This window comes from Nycticebus coucang, chromosome 5, assembly GCF_027406575.1.
Source record: "Nycticebus coucang isolate mNycCou1 chromosome 5, mNycCou1.pri, whole genome shotgun sequence".
Lineage (NCBI taxonomy): Eukaryota > Metazoa > Chordata > Mammalia > Primates > Lorisidae > Nycticebus > Nycticebus coucang.
The window spans coordinates 55,573,340-55,586,719 of NC_069784.1; the positions used below are offsets into that span (position 1 = coordinate 55,573,340).

General features: G+C 44.1%; 1 protein-coding gene across 1 annotated transcript in view; it reads left to right on the forward strand.

The window, feature by feature from the left end:
* The first annotated feature begins 410 nt into the window (after window positions 1–410).
* SNX27 (sorting nexin 27) overlaps window positions 411–13,380 on the forward strand; it is a 114,445-nt gene continuing 101,475 nt past the window's right edge. The window contains exon 1 of the mRNA XM_053591559.1: window positions 411–915. Within this exon, the coding sequence (XP_053447534.1) occupies window positions 599–915 (317 nt within the window). The 5' untranslated portion in view covers window positions 411–598. The remainder of the gene's footprint in view (window positions 916–13,380) is intronic.

A 13,380-nucleotide genomic window follows, 5' to 3' on the forward strand; every position in this document is an offset into this window, starting at 1 on the left:
AAATATGGAAGCTAATTCATGTTCTAGTTGTCTCAGGGATTGTCGGGGGCCTTGGGAACAGAAGTTACTGAGCAAATGAATTAACATAATTTAATACTGTGTAGATTCACAGAAGTCAACTTATCCTAACATGATTGTTTTTAGAGGTTTGACGTTAACGAGAATAAAAACCTTGCCCTCATCAGCAGCTGAATCATTTTAACACTCTGGCTTGCTGGGTTAGACACTGGCCAACCAACAGAAGACTCAGTTCCTAACCGAGCAGTAAACGGAAACTACAACTCCCAGCAGGCCCTGCTCCCGCACTGCACGACACAACCTCCGCTCCCAGGCCCAGCCCTCGCCCCGCCCCCTCGGCGCAGAAACTACATCTCCCAGGAGGCCCCGCGGCGCCCGCGCGCCCGCTTTCTCCCGCCCGCTTTCTCCCGCTCCCTGCCTCCACTTTCACTGCCGCCAGCAGCTCTGTGGCCAACTCTGTCCCGTGGCCGGCGGAGCGGGCGCGCGCGTTGGGGGTCGCGCGACTGCCGAGAAGGGCGAGCGCGCTCTGGGAGGGAGTGGAGGCGTAGGGGGGCGGGGGCACGACTCGCCTGCTCGCAAGATGGCGGACGAGGACGGCGAAGGGATTCACCCCTCGGCCCCTCACAGGAACGGAGGCGGCGGCGGCGGCGGCGGCGGGGGGTCTGGGCTCCACTGCGCCGGGAACGGCGGCGGGGGAGGCGGCGGCCCGCGGGTTGTGCGCATAGTCAAGTCTGAGTCCGGCTACGGCTTCAACGTGCGGGGCCAAGTGAGCGAGGGCGGGCAGCTGCGGAGCATCAACGGGGAGCTGTACGCGCCGCTGCAGCATGTGAGCGCCGTGCTGCCCGGGGGGGCGGCCGATCGCGCCGGGGTGCGCAAGGGAGACCGCATCCTGGAGGTGTGAGTATAGGGGCGGCCGCCGTCCCACCCTCTCCGCCGGTCCCTGCATTTCCCCTCTGCTCCTGTCATCCCCAGGGCGCACCTCCCCCACCCCGAGCCGGCTTTCGGGACCCCAGCCCCTTCAGGCCGCGGCCCCCGGGCACCTCCGGGGGGCTCACCCTTCTCTCCCCATCCCGACTTTGTGCTCCTCCCGCCTGCCCCCGTTGCGTTTACCCCTGCCCGGGTTCCTGTGGGTTCTCTCCGCCCCTCCGCTTTCCTTCTGGCATGCTGCTATTTGCTCCCCACTCCCCTCGCCTTAGTCCTGGCGAATCTCTTCTGCCCTGATCAGCCAGTTTCATGTCCTCCCAAGTTCTCGTCTTTAGCATCAGTTGCTTGTTCCCCACCACCTCGCGCCGCCCGGGTGGACTTGTCTTTTCTGCCCTCTACACCAAGTAAGCCGGACCTCTGGTCTGCGCCTGTCTTTTTTCGGGAAACATCATCCCTCTCCATTCCTCCCTTTTTCTTCCCTTAGTTACCCTTTCCTTATGGTTAAGCACCCCCTAAATTTTGTCATCCTTTCGTGCGCTCCTTTTCTCTCCTCCTTTTAGTATTCATACTCCGAGAATATACCTTTTCTGACCCTTGCATGCTTTTTGGGGGAGGGCGCGCGGGGTTCGACATAGTTTTTCTACTCAATTGTACCGACATTACACCCTGATTTTGAGTAGAGGGTCTTCACTCCTGTCCTGTACTCACACTTCTCTCGCGTCAGGTTTGTGACTGAGCTCTGCTGGCTCCTACAACTCCCCTCCCTGCCCAACGATGGGGCTCTGTTGGGTCTTTGACCGGTTCACTTTTTTAGGGCATGCCTACCGCCATTCTCTCTTCTACTTTATTCTTCTGTGATCCCGCCCTTGACTTACCCTGGTCTTTCTTTCCACTAGATTGCTTTCTGGTCCTTCACTTTTTAAGGCGACTTCTGCTGCTGCAACCCACCCTCTTCCCCTGCTGTGGTCCCTCCCCTCCTTCATCGCCACTGCCCCACCGCGTCCCTTCAAGCTCTTGCAGGATGCTGAATTGTCTTGCAGTTTCTGTGCACACTTCCTCTACTACCCTCATCTAGGTGTTATTTTTGCATTTTTGTATTTTATATTGAAATCCGTGTATTGAGTGGTGGTTGACGTGTAGATGGTGTACGCCCTCATTGTCTCTATTCTCAGCAGTCTTCCCTTCCGAATTTCTCTCCTCCTTAATCTAGTTTGTATATTCTTTTTCATAGTTTTGCTCTCTCCGTCCATGTTGGGATTTGCCTACACGAAGCCTTTTTCCTTTTATATAAATTTTATTTTTTTAATTGTCTTTTGTACGTAGATCATAAATACATTTATGCCCATTTCAGTGTGTTGATTATTTGTACAAATTGGAGTGCTTACATCATACTAATCAGCATAGCTTTCATCTCATTTACCCAATTAGTAGTAGGACATTTGTGTTCTACACGTGATAGAACCAACTTGTACTTGCAATGTGCTCCATAGTTGTGGTCCCCCTACTATCCCTCCTACCCCCTCCTCAACCCTCTCCCTACCCTTCCCTCCTTCATCATAGACTAAAGTTGTGTTTCATTTTTCATATGCAAGTGTGAGTTATTATAAATTGGTTTCACAGTAGTACTGAGTACTATAAATTCTATTTTAATTGTAATTTCTACAACCTTCACTTTCCTCATGGAACAGTAAGTTTGAGGTTTGAAAACCGGGTGGTATCTTGCAAGCTTGGCCTTATAAGGGAGTCCAGGCCTTCTTATTCATCTTGTGCCCCCTGCCTTTCTCCTCAACATTCTGTGTCCACTCATTTTGTTTCCTCATCCTTTTCACCTCAAGAAATAGTTGCTAGCTTGGTACCTGTGGCTCAAGTGGCGAAGGTGCCAGCCACATACACCTGAGCTGGTGGGTTCGAATCTTGCTTGGGCCGCCAAACAACAATGACAGCTGCAACCAAAAAAATAGCCAGGCGTTGTGGCTGGCGCCTGTAGTCCCAGCTACTTGGGAGGCAGAGGCAGGAGAATCGCTTGAGCTCAGGAGTTGGAGATTGCTGTGAGCTGTGATGTCACAGCACTCTACCCAGGGCGACAGCTTGAGGCTCTGTCTCAAAAAAAAGAAATAGTTGCTTACCTATGCAAGTGTTTGGAGGTATTATATCTTTCCTCTGTCCTTCCACAAATAGATGCTTTTTTTTCCTTTGATGTCCTGCATACTATTTTCTAGTATTTTCTGGTAATAAAGTCTTAATCTTTTGGGGGGCAGGGCATTCATAGATGGAATGCAGTAATGACCTTCAGATTTCTTATACCTGAGCACTGTTTTATTTTCTTTCTAGGTAACTCAAAATCTGACTGTTTCCTTCTGATAAAAACTCTTGGAATTATAGCCGGGCATTGTGGCGGGCGCCTGTAGTCCCAGTTACTCAGGAGGCTGAGGCGAGAGAATCACTTAAGCCCAGGAGCTGGAGGTTGCTGTGAGCTGTGTGAGGCCACGGCACTCTACCTAGGGCCATAAAGTGAGATTCTGTCTCTACAAAAAAAAAACAAACAAACAAAAAAAACTTTAAAAAAAAAAACTCTTGGAATTGTCACTTTTTTTTTCCCTTTGGAAGTTAACTTTGGACCCAGATGGTTATTTTTAAATTTAAAATTAATGCATTTGATATTATAAATGTATCATATAGTTCAAAATTATTTACTCTTTATAGGATCTAAAGGAACTAAACTAAAAGAAACAGTTCTGTGAGAGACTGCAGCTAATGTGGTCTACCTTTGCAAACACACATAGATAAATAGGCACAACAGTTATGGTAGGCGGCTTCTGGCCTTTACTGTGGATTCTGCAGCACAGCCAAGATACATATTTTAAAGGAGACCTCAGATAATTCCTAAATAGGACAGGTAAAAGGAGTTGCCTCAGGCTGAGGTTCTAGTCTAGGAACTAGAAAGTCTGCCTTCTAGTGAAGAGATAGTACTTTTTGGCACATCCTTTGTGGTGAGGAGAAAACTTTGTCTCTCATAGTGGGCAGGAGAAAAGAACACTGCCTTAAAGACTGCTCTCTGGAACAGTGTTTTTCAACTTCTTTATCTCATGGCATACTGGAACCTGTAGCTGAACTTCTGCTGCACACTTACATTAGGTTGATAAAAAAAAAGTTAAAAAAAAGAATATACTGGGGCGGCACCTGTGGCTCAGTCGGTAAGGCGCCGGCCCCATATACCGAGGGTGGTGGGTTCAAACCCGGCCCCGGCCAAACTGCAACCAAAAAATAGCCGGGTGTTGTGGCGGGCGCCTGTAGTCTCAGCTACTAGGGAGGCTGAGGCAGGAGAATCGCTTAAGCCCAGGAGTTGGAGGTTGCTGTGAGCTGTGTGATGCCATGGCACTCTACCAAGGGCCATAAAGTGAAACTCTGTCTCTACAAAAAAAAAAAAAAAGAATATACTTTGCTTTGAACTTCTTTTGAAAATAATTAAATGAATGATCTTTAAAAATTTTTGAGGCACACTGGTTGAAGATCACTGCTCTAGAAGGTTTCGATGATCAGAAGTCTTCCTGGCACTGGTTTCTCACTCTCCCAACTGTATGTATCGTGATTTTCAAATTCTTTCAAACCTCTCTGGTACTGTAGTGGAAGTACTGATAGCCGCAACGCGAAGCCAAGTTAGTTGGTGAATCCTCTGAGACTTCAACTCTATAGTGTCTCTTTCTCTCCTCTCTTCCGAAGTCTACATCTTCATGTTTTTAAGTGTGAGGTGGAAATCAGCAATCAGTAGATGTGACTCTTGAGAGATTACTTCTTGTCATCTCAGTAAGGTTGATGCTCCTTTACCCAAAGCATTTTTGGGTAACATTCCTTAGAGCTTTCTTTTGTCTCTCATCTAGGTTATTTAAGTTACCCTCTGTTGTCCCAGGAAAGCTTTTCATGTTTATCAAGTGCCAAGTAGAGTCAGAATCGGGGACTGGACAGGTAGATTATCATTGTGTGAATGTGGTTTGTATCAAGTCATGGATGGATGTCTGAACCTTGATAATTGCTGTTTTAATTAAGAATTCTTTCTTTTTTTTTTTTTTTATTTTGTAGAGACAGAGTCTCACTTTATGGCCCTTGGTAGAGTGCCGTGGCCTCACACAGCTCACAGCAACCTCCAACTCCTGGGCCCAAGCGATTCTCTTGCCTCAGCCTCCCGAGTAGCTGGGACTACAGGCGCCCGCCACAACGCCCGGCTATTTTTTGGTTGTAGTTTGGCCAGGGCCGGGTTTGAACCCGCCACCCTCGGTATATGGGGCCAGCGCCTTACCGACTGAGCCACAGGCGCCACCCAATTAAGACTTTTTCTTATTTTATACTCTTTTCTCCTATATACAAGTTTTTATTACAGTTCTCATAAATTGCAGTTGTTTGGACAGCTGATAGGTGTGAAAGAACAGAGTAACTTTGAGATTTAAAGGGATACAATTGAGGACACTAGTATTGTATTTCTTTTAAAGTCTGCTTACCAAGGCTCTGTTCTCATTAAATATTGGAACAATAGTTACACTAAATTGGAGCCAGTATGGTTCTGTTTGTCCTTTCTCCTTTCAGAACTCAACTAGGTTCTAACTGTTTGGGGAAAGAGACCTGTTGTAGGGCTTGGCCCTGCAGTATGAACAAGCCCTCTGGGCTATAAGTTTTACTGCAGATGGGAAGTTTTCTTGACTAGCAATGTTAGTTTCCACCTTGTAATTCTTCCCAGTGTAACATAGGCTGAGTACCTTTCTTCTCTTGGATGTGTATGTACCTGGAGGCTAATGAGTGAAGAATGCTTTCAACAAACAGAACCAAATAAATATGTGTTTGTGCTAATTACATAGTATGTGAGGTAACATTTGAAAGTAGTTCCAAGGGTGCTTGATTGATTTCTTGAGAGAGATCTTTAAGGAGATTTTAGTTTATAGTGGGTAAGGATATGGGGCTGTTTTTTGTTTTTTTTTTCATCCTGAGTAGAGTACTATGAAGTCATAGCTCATGGCAACCTCAAAATCTTGGGCTCAAGAGATCCTGTTGCCTCAGTTTTTCTGTTTTTAGTAGAGATGGGGTCTCAGTTTTGCTCAGGCTGGTCTTGAACTCCTAAGCTCAAGTAGTCCACCTGCGTGGGCCACCACACCTGGCCTATGTACCACGCCTGGCCTATGTATTTTTGAGGGATTAGGTTTCTCTAAATTTCGCTATTTGTTTTGTTTCTTTGGTATTTTGGTAGAGTGGTCTTTAAGCATGGCTAAGGTTGGTTTGCAAGCATTCAAAATCTTTTTTTTTTTTTTTTTTGTAGAGACAGAGTCTCACTGTACCACCCTCGGGTAGAGTGCCGTGGCGTCACACGGCTCACAGCAACCTCTAACTCTCGGGCTTATGCGATTCTCTTGCCTCAGCCTCCCAAGCAGCTGGGACTACAGGCGCCCGCCACAACGCCCGGCTATTTTTTTGTTGCAGTTTGGCCGGGGCTGGGTTTGAACCCGCCACCCTCGGCATATGGGGCTGGCGCCCTACTCACTGAGTCACAGGCGCCGCCCCAGCATTCAAAATCTTGATACATTTATGTTAGTCAAAGAGTGTAGGTTTTCTTCCTTACAGCTACCGAATAAAAGATCCATCAGGGCAACGCCTGTGGCTCAGTGAGTAAGGCGCCGGCCCCATATGCCGAGGGTGGCCGGTTCAAACCCAGCCCCGGCCAAACTGCAACAAAAAAATAGCCGGGCGTTGTGGTGAGCGCCTGTAGTCCCAGCTGCTCGGGAGGCTGAGGCAAGAGAATCGCGTAAGCCGGAGAGTTAGAGGTGTGAGCCGTGTCACGCCACAGCACTCTACCCGAGTGCGGTACAGTGAGTCTTTGTCTCTACCAAAAAAAAAAGATCCATCAATTTTTTCATATTAAAGTTAAGCCATAAGATAAATTGAAATTATATATATATATCAATTTTTTATTGTGAGTCAGGTTTTTTTTCTTCATTTTGTGTGAAAGTTGAAAATCATTGAATAAAAGGAGGCCATAGTACAAGAAGTACTTTCACAATTTAAGTGTGAATCATGTAATACTGATAACCTTCTCAAGAGCTGCTTTATCTGTTGTAGCTGAATTCTGTTTGGTACAGATTTTCCAGGTAGATTTTGGTCATAATAAAATCATTGGTATTGATCAAAGGAAATTTTATGACAGTGGTTCTCAAGCTTTAGTGTGCATAGAAATAACTTGGGTCAAAAGTGTGGATTTTCAGGCTTATCTTTTAAGGATTATGATTTAGTAAGTCTTTCATGGAGCCTAGAAGTCTTTATTTTTTTCTCCTTTGCTAGCAGTCAGTAATGCAACCCGCATACTCAGTCACAGCCCAGAGTAACACTATGGGTTATCAGTCTTGTATTCTCAGTTCATTTTATTTTCCTGGTTATATAGAGAGGAGCTAAGACTATACTAACAAATAGAGACTTTTTTAGGCTACTGAATTCTAGTCTAAGTGGAAACTCAGTTAAATACTATTCTTTTTTTAAATTTTCGATAGATGTAAGGGCATAAACAATTAGGTTACACTGTCTGCACTTGTTTGGTAGAGTCCAAGTTGTAGTTGAGCCCTTTACCCAGGAGATGTGCCATAGACCCTTACATTGTGTCAGGTGATGGCACACCAATCCTTCTCCCTCTCCCCTCCCTCCCCCTACCTCCTCCCCCATTTGGATGCAGTTGTGTTTTTCTCTAAGTACTAACTATTCTATCTGATCATCTATACTTTATTTATTAGATCTTGCTAAGCTCTTACAATAAAGGTAGATGGCTAAGAGGTAGAACATGTTACTACTAATAATAATCATACCACTTTGTAATGTGTATAGTGTGTTACAATTTGCATTGTTTTCATATTTGATCTTCACAATAGCCCTTTGAGATAGGGAAATTATAAGCTCTTTGAGGGCAGGGACTGCATCAAATACTGTGTATCCCTAGTCCAATAACTGGTTACTCATTAATAAATAATTGCAGAATGAATCTGAGTATAATTATCCCTGTTTGATAAGAGAGGAAGCTAAGTGTCGCACCTGTGAGTGGCAGCCAAAGTTAAACCCAGGTCTTTGGATTCTAAATCTGGTGTATTCTCTGTTTTTAAAAATTTTTTTCAGCTTTTTTTTTCTTTTTAAATACAGAGACAGGGTCTTGCTGTGTTGCCCAGGCTGTAGTTGAACTGTGCTCAAGTGATCCTCCCTTTTTGGCCTGACTACAGGCATGCACCACCACTGTGCCTGGCTTCTCAACAATAACCAACTCTTCTTCTTCTTCTTTTTTTTTGCAGTTTTTGGCCGAGGCCGGGTTTGAACCTGCCACCTTCAGTATATGAGGCTGGCACCCTACTTCTTGAGCCTCAAGCATCGCCCAGTAACCAGCTATTCTTGACTGTGACTAGTTATTTGAAATTCTTAAAATTCAGTTACAGTCTTATAATCTTGGCTAGCTGCTGAATTTTGGTTCTATTATTGTGAAATGTTAACTATCTTAGATGTTTATTTACTCACTATTGTCCAGTGTTAAATTGGGTGGGAGACAGAGGACTAAAGTAGGCATTGTTTGCCCTTTTGTTCCTGTTTTAACTTTGTTGGTTATCAGTGAAGAGAACGTGACAATCATAATTGTAACTTCAAAAATAACTTTTAATTTCACAGGTAGTTGAAGTTGCAAACAAATAAACTAAATTTGAAAAAGCATTGCCTTCCCCTCAGAAATCACTTCCACAGATTGCTGTTTCCAGGAAAAGATATTTTATTAGTAGCATAAAGATTTGGCTGGGTCTTATAAGTTATGTGGAGAATAGTTCTCCTTTCAGCTACCACTGACTAGTTTGTTTTAGGTGAAGAGGGCTTGTTACCATGCTCTCAAGGATAATAATAATAATAATTATTATTTTTTGAGACAGAGTCTCAAGCTGTTGCCCTGGGTAGAGTGCTGTGGTGTCACAGCTCACAGCAACCTCAAACTCTTGGGCTTAAGCGACCCTCTTGCCTCAGCCTCCCAAGTAGCTGGGACTACAGGCGCCCACCACAACCCCCGGCTATTTTTTTTGGTTATAGTTGTCGTTGTTTGGCAGACTCGGGCTGGATTCGAACCTGCCAGTTCCCGTGTATGTGGCTGGTGCTTTAGCCACTTGAGCTACAGGAGCCGAGCCGGATAATTATTTTTTTTAAGATAAATCCCCCTGGGAATAATTCTTATGATTTGGTAGATAAGCAAAGAGATTTAATTGACAAGTGTACACTTAACAATTTATTAGGGCTGCAGAGTGCTTTGTAAGCCTGATCTGTGGCGAGTTCATTCATTAGGTTATGGCATTACTAACAAAGGATATTGTGGTGCTTTAGGTTAGAGCCAGTTAGGTTCAGTCTGTTCTCCAGTTGTCAGCTATATAGATGTTTCCTGTGTATTATTTCAGCAATCCAATAAGAGCCTGTGTATGGGTGGTACAGTCCCAGTCCACATTTGGAAAAAATCTTTAGGCAGTTTGAATATTTATAAATACATATATAAATATATAAATACATATATTAAATATATATATAAATAAAATATTCAAACTGCGTTATATATATATATATATATATATGTAAATGTATAAAGCTCAAGCTCAAGCTCAATACAAATATTTTAGACATGGAGTCTTGCTCTCTCCCTGGGGCTAGAGTGCAGTGGCATCATCCTCAAACTCCTGGGCTCAAGCAGTATTCCTGCCTCAGCCTTCCCAGGTGCTAGGATTATGGGTGTGAGCCTCATTCACCTGGCCATTGTTTTTTTTTTGTTGTTTGTTTATTTTGTTTTTATTTTTGTTTTTTTTGAGGCGGAGGACAGTCTCACTCTATTGCTTCAGGCTGGAGTGCCATGGTGTTGTATCTCTCAGCAGCCATCTCAAACTTTCTGGCTCAAGTGATCCTCCTTGCCTCACTCAGTCTCCTGTGTAGCTGGAACTATAGGCATCTGCCACACCTGGCTAGTTTTTTCTGTTTTTAGTAAAGATGGGTCTACCGCTCTTGCTCAGGTTGATCTTGAAGTCCTGAGCTCAAGCAGTCCACCCAACTTGGCCTACCAAAGTACTAGGATTACAAGCTCGAGTCACCACACCTGGCCCAGTTTTTAAATATTTTTTTAAAAAGTTGGAACTTAGGCACAGTGGCCTGTAATCCCAGCACTCTGGGAAGCCGAGACATCTGGATGGCTAGAAGTTCTAGACCAGCCTGAGCAACAGCAAGACCCATCTTTACTGAAAATAGAAAAACTAGCCTGGTGTGACGGTGGATGCCTGTAGTCCCAGGTACTTGGAAAGCTGAAGCAAGAGGATCACTTGAGCCCAAGAGTTGGAGGTTGCCGTGAACTATTATCCTACTGCACTTTGCTCAGGGCGACAGAGCAAGACTCTGAATAAAAAAAAAAAATGAGAAAAAAAATTGCAGGTGGCGCCCGTTGCTCAGTGGGTAGGGTGCTGGCCATATACACTGAGGCTGGCGGATTCAAACCTGGCCTGGCCTAAAACACCCATGACAACTGCAACAAAAGAACAGCCAGGCGTTGTCGTGGGCGCCTGTAATCCCAGTTACTTGGGAGGCTGAGGCAAGAGAATCGCTTAAACTCAAGAGTTTGAGGTTGCTGTGAGCTGTGATGCCATAGCACTGTACCGAGGGTGACATAGTGAGACTCTGTCTCAAAAAAAAAAATTGCAAGTCATACTGAGAGATACATTGTATGTTACGATTGAATTTACAGACAATAAGCTGCCTGAAACAAGTTTAGAAAGACTATTTATTGGTATCTTGCATTCTGGTATTTTGTAGTATGTTTTTTGTTTTTTGAATGCTGGTGGCAGCCCACTACATTAATTTCTTCCTGACTCTTTAGGTTGTGATCCATTGTGAAAAACAGTGATTTAAGGCATCACTTTTCCTGATATTGGCCCATTAATACTACCTCATCTTCAGTCTGGTTCCACAATTAAGCACACACTATGTGTAAAGCACTGCTAGGCTTGTCGGAGTGGCAGTGTCTCTGCATCCTTGCCTTTGAGAAGCTCACATGTAGCAGGGCAGGTGCATGGAAACAAAGTAATGAGATGGATGAAAAACCCAGTGGGAATTTAGAGAAAATAGTGACACTGCAGTAAGAAGATGAAAAAAAAAAAAAAAGAAGATGGTGGGGAGATAACGTTAATAGGTTTTTAAACTGATTGGAGGACAAGGGTAATTTTAGTGGCAGAGAAGGGCAAAAGATTTTCTAGGCTGAGGAAACTGTGTGACTAAAGGGAGGATGATGTAAAAAGTTCCTCAAATTTAGCCGGGTGCTGTGGCGGGCGCCTGTGGTCCCAGCTACTCGGGAGGCTGAGGCAAGAGAATCGCTTAAGCCCAGGAGTTGGAGGTTGCTGTGAGCTGTGTGATGCCACAGCACTCTACCGAGGGCCATAAAGTGAGACTCTGTCTCTACAAAAAAAAAAAAAAAAAGTTCCTAAAATAGCAAGAGGCCTAAAGTTGATATTTATCTGTAGACAACTTTGCAGAAATCTTTTTTTTTTGTTGCAGTTTGGCCGGGGCTGGGTTTGAACCCGCCATTTGGCATATGGGGCTGGCGCCCTACTCACTGAGCCACAGGCACCGCCCCGACTTTGCAGAAATCTTAAAGGAAGGTTGAAATGAGATCAAAACTGGCTTTGGAGTGCTAAGAAGTTTGGATTTATGAGCTCAAAATGTAGCTGTGTGTGTATACAGGACTGACTGTGAATTTTGTTTTTATTTAATTATTTGCCAGAAGAGGTTGAATTAATTTTCCAAGGCCAAATAGGAGAATCATTCTCAGGATTAGAATTTCAGAGCATTTAGTTTCTTGGAACAACTAAGCTCTAACATGGGGAGCTGGCAGCAGCTGGTGAGGTCGCCTTTAATTTGTAAATGTATTTTATTTCACAATCCAGTCCAACTTCTCAGATGGTCCACTTTTCTTTCCCGTTGCATTTCATCCTCACATACTGCAGTCCACGTGTGCTTTCCCCTACGTATGACATTTTGTTTTAGTTGTACTGTTCTCCAAGTCTGTTCCTCTGATTTGAAAATGCCTCTTTAAATTTAAATCCTTTATTTGGGCATACGGTATGTTGAGAGTTGAAGGGTCTGGATACAGTAAGTGATCTGAGTCTCAGTATCAAAATTTATACCCAAAGTCTACTTTCAAAAGGAAAATTTATATGAAGATCCTTTAAGTAAGTTTAAGAACCGGCGGTGACCACAAAGTGCATTTTTGCTTTGTTTTATAATGTGAGTAGTACTCTAGGATTAAATTTTATGATATGGTATTAGGCAAATGCTAGGTAGTTTATACATAGATTTCTCTTATTTATTACTTACTACTCCCTGCCAATTAAATAAGGTTCTTAAAATAGTTGAAAAATGCACCTATGTACAAGGTATTTGAATTGCTGAGTAAGGAGCTCTATTTGAGACCCTTATGTTTGCTTCCTCAAATGAACTTCCATTGTTATGAAAACATATTTTAAAAAATTATTATTATATTTTTTGGCTTAGCGCCTGTAGCTCAAGCTGCTAAGGTGCCAGCCATATATTCCAGAGCTGGTGGGTTTGAATCCAGCCCAGTCCTGCCAAACATCAATGACAACTACAACCAAAAAATAGCCGGGCATTGTGGCGGGCACCTGTAGTTTCAGCTACTTGGGAGGCTGAGGCAAAAGAATCCCGTAAGCCCAGGAGTTAGAGGTTGCTGTGAGCTGTGACTCCACAGCACTCTACCGAGGGCAACAGCTTGAGGCTCCGTCTCAAAAAAAATTAAAAAAAAAAAAATTTGTTTTTGTTAAGCTGTCTGAAACTTAAAAAAATTTTTGTGTCAGACATTAGAACAAGATTGAATGACAGGTCTGTAAATTCTCCGGATTTAATACACACGTATTTAGCTTACTTTTCTTTGGAAAAGTACAGAGCAGTCTGCAGAGAGTCAGCTGTGGGTGGGTATTCTCCCAGCTGCTTTCAAGAGGTCAATTACTCTTACAGACTATGCAGTAAGATTAACTAGGAAGTCATCTCTCCCGCCACCCTCATACTACGGTACTTTTTATTTTTGAGTCAGAGTCTCACTTTATCACCCTTGGTAGAGTGCTCTGGTGTCACAGCTCACAGCAACCTCAAATTCTTGAGCTCAGGCGATTCTTTTGCCTCAGCCTCCCAAGTAGCTGGGACTATAGGTGCCCTCCACAACACCCAAGTTCTTGCTCTGACAGAGGCCTGTGAGCTCAGGCAGTACACCTGCCTTGGCCTCCCAAGTGCTAGGATTATAGGCACGAGCCACCATGCCTTGTCCTGTAGTAATTTTATATCTGAGTGTCTGTCTAGGGTACAGGGTACATACTGTGGCCCAGAACAAACTTACCAGATCATGTGAGGAATCGT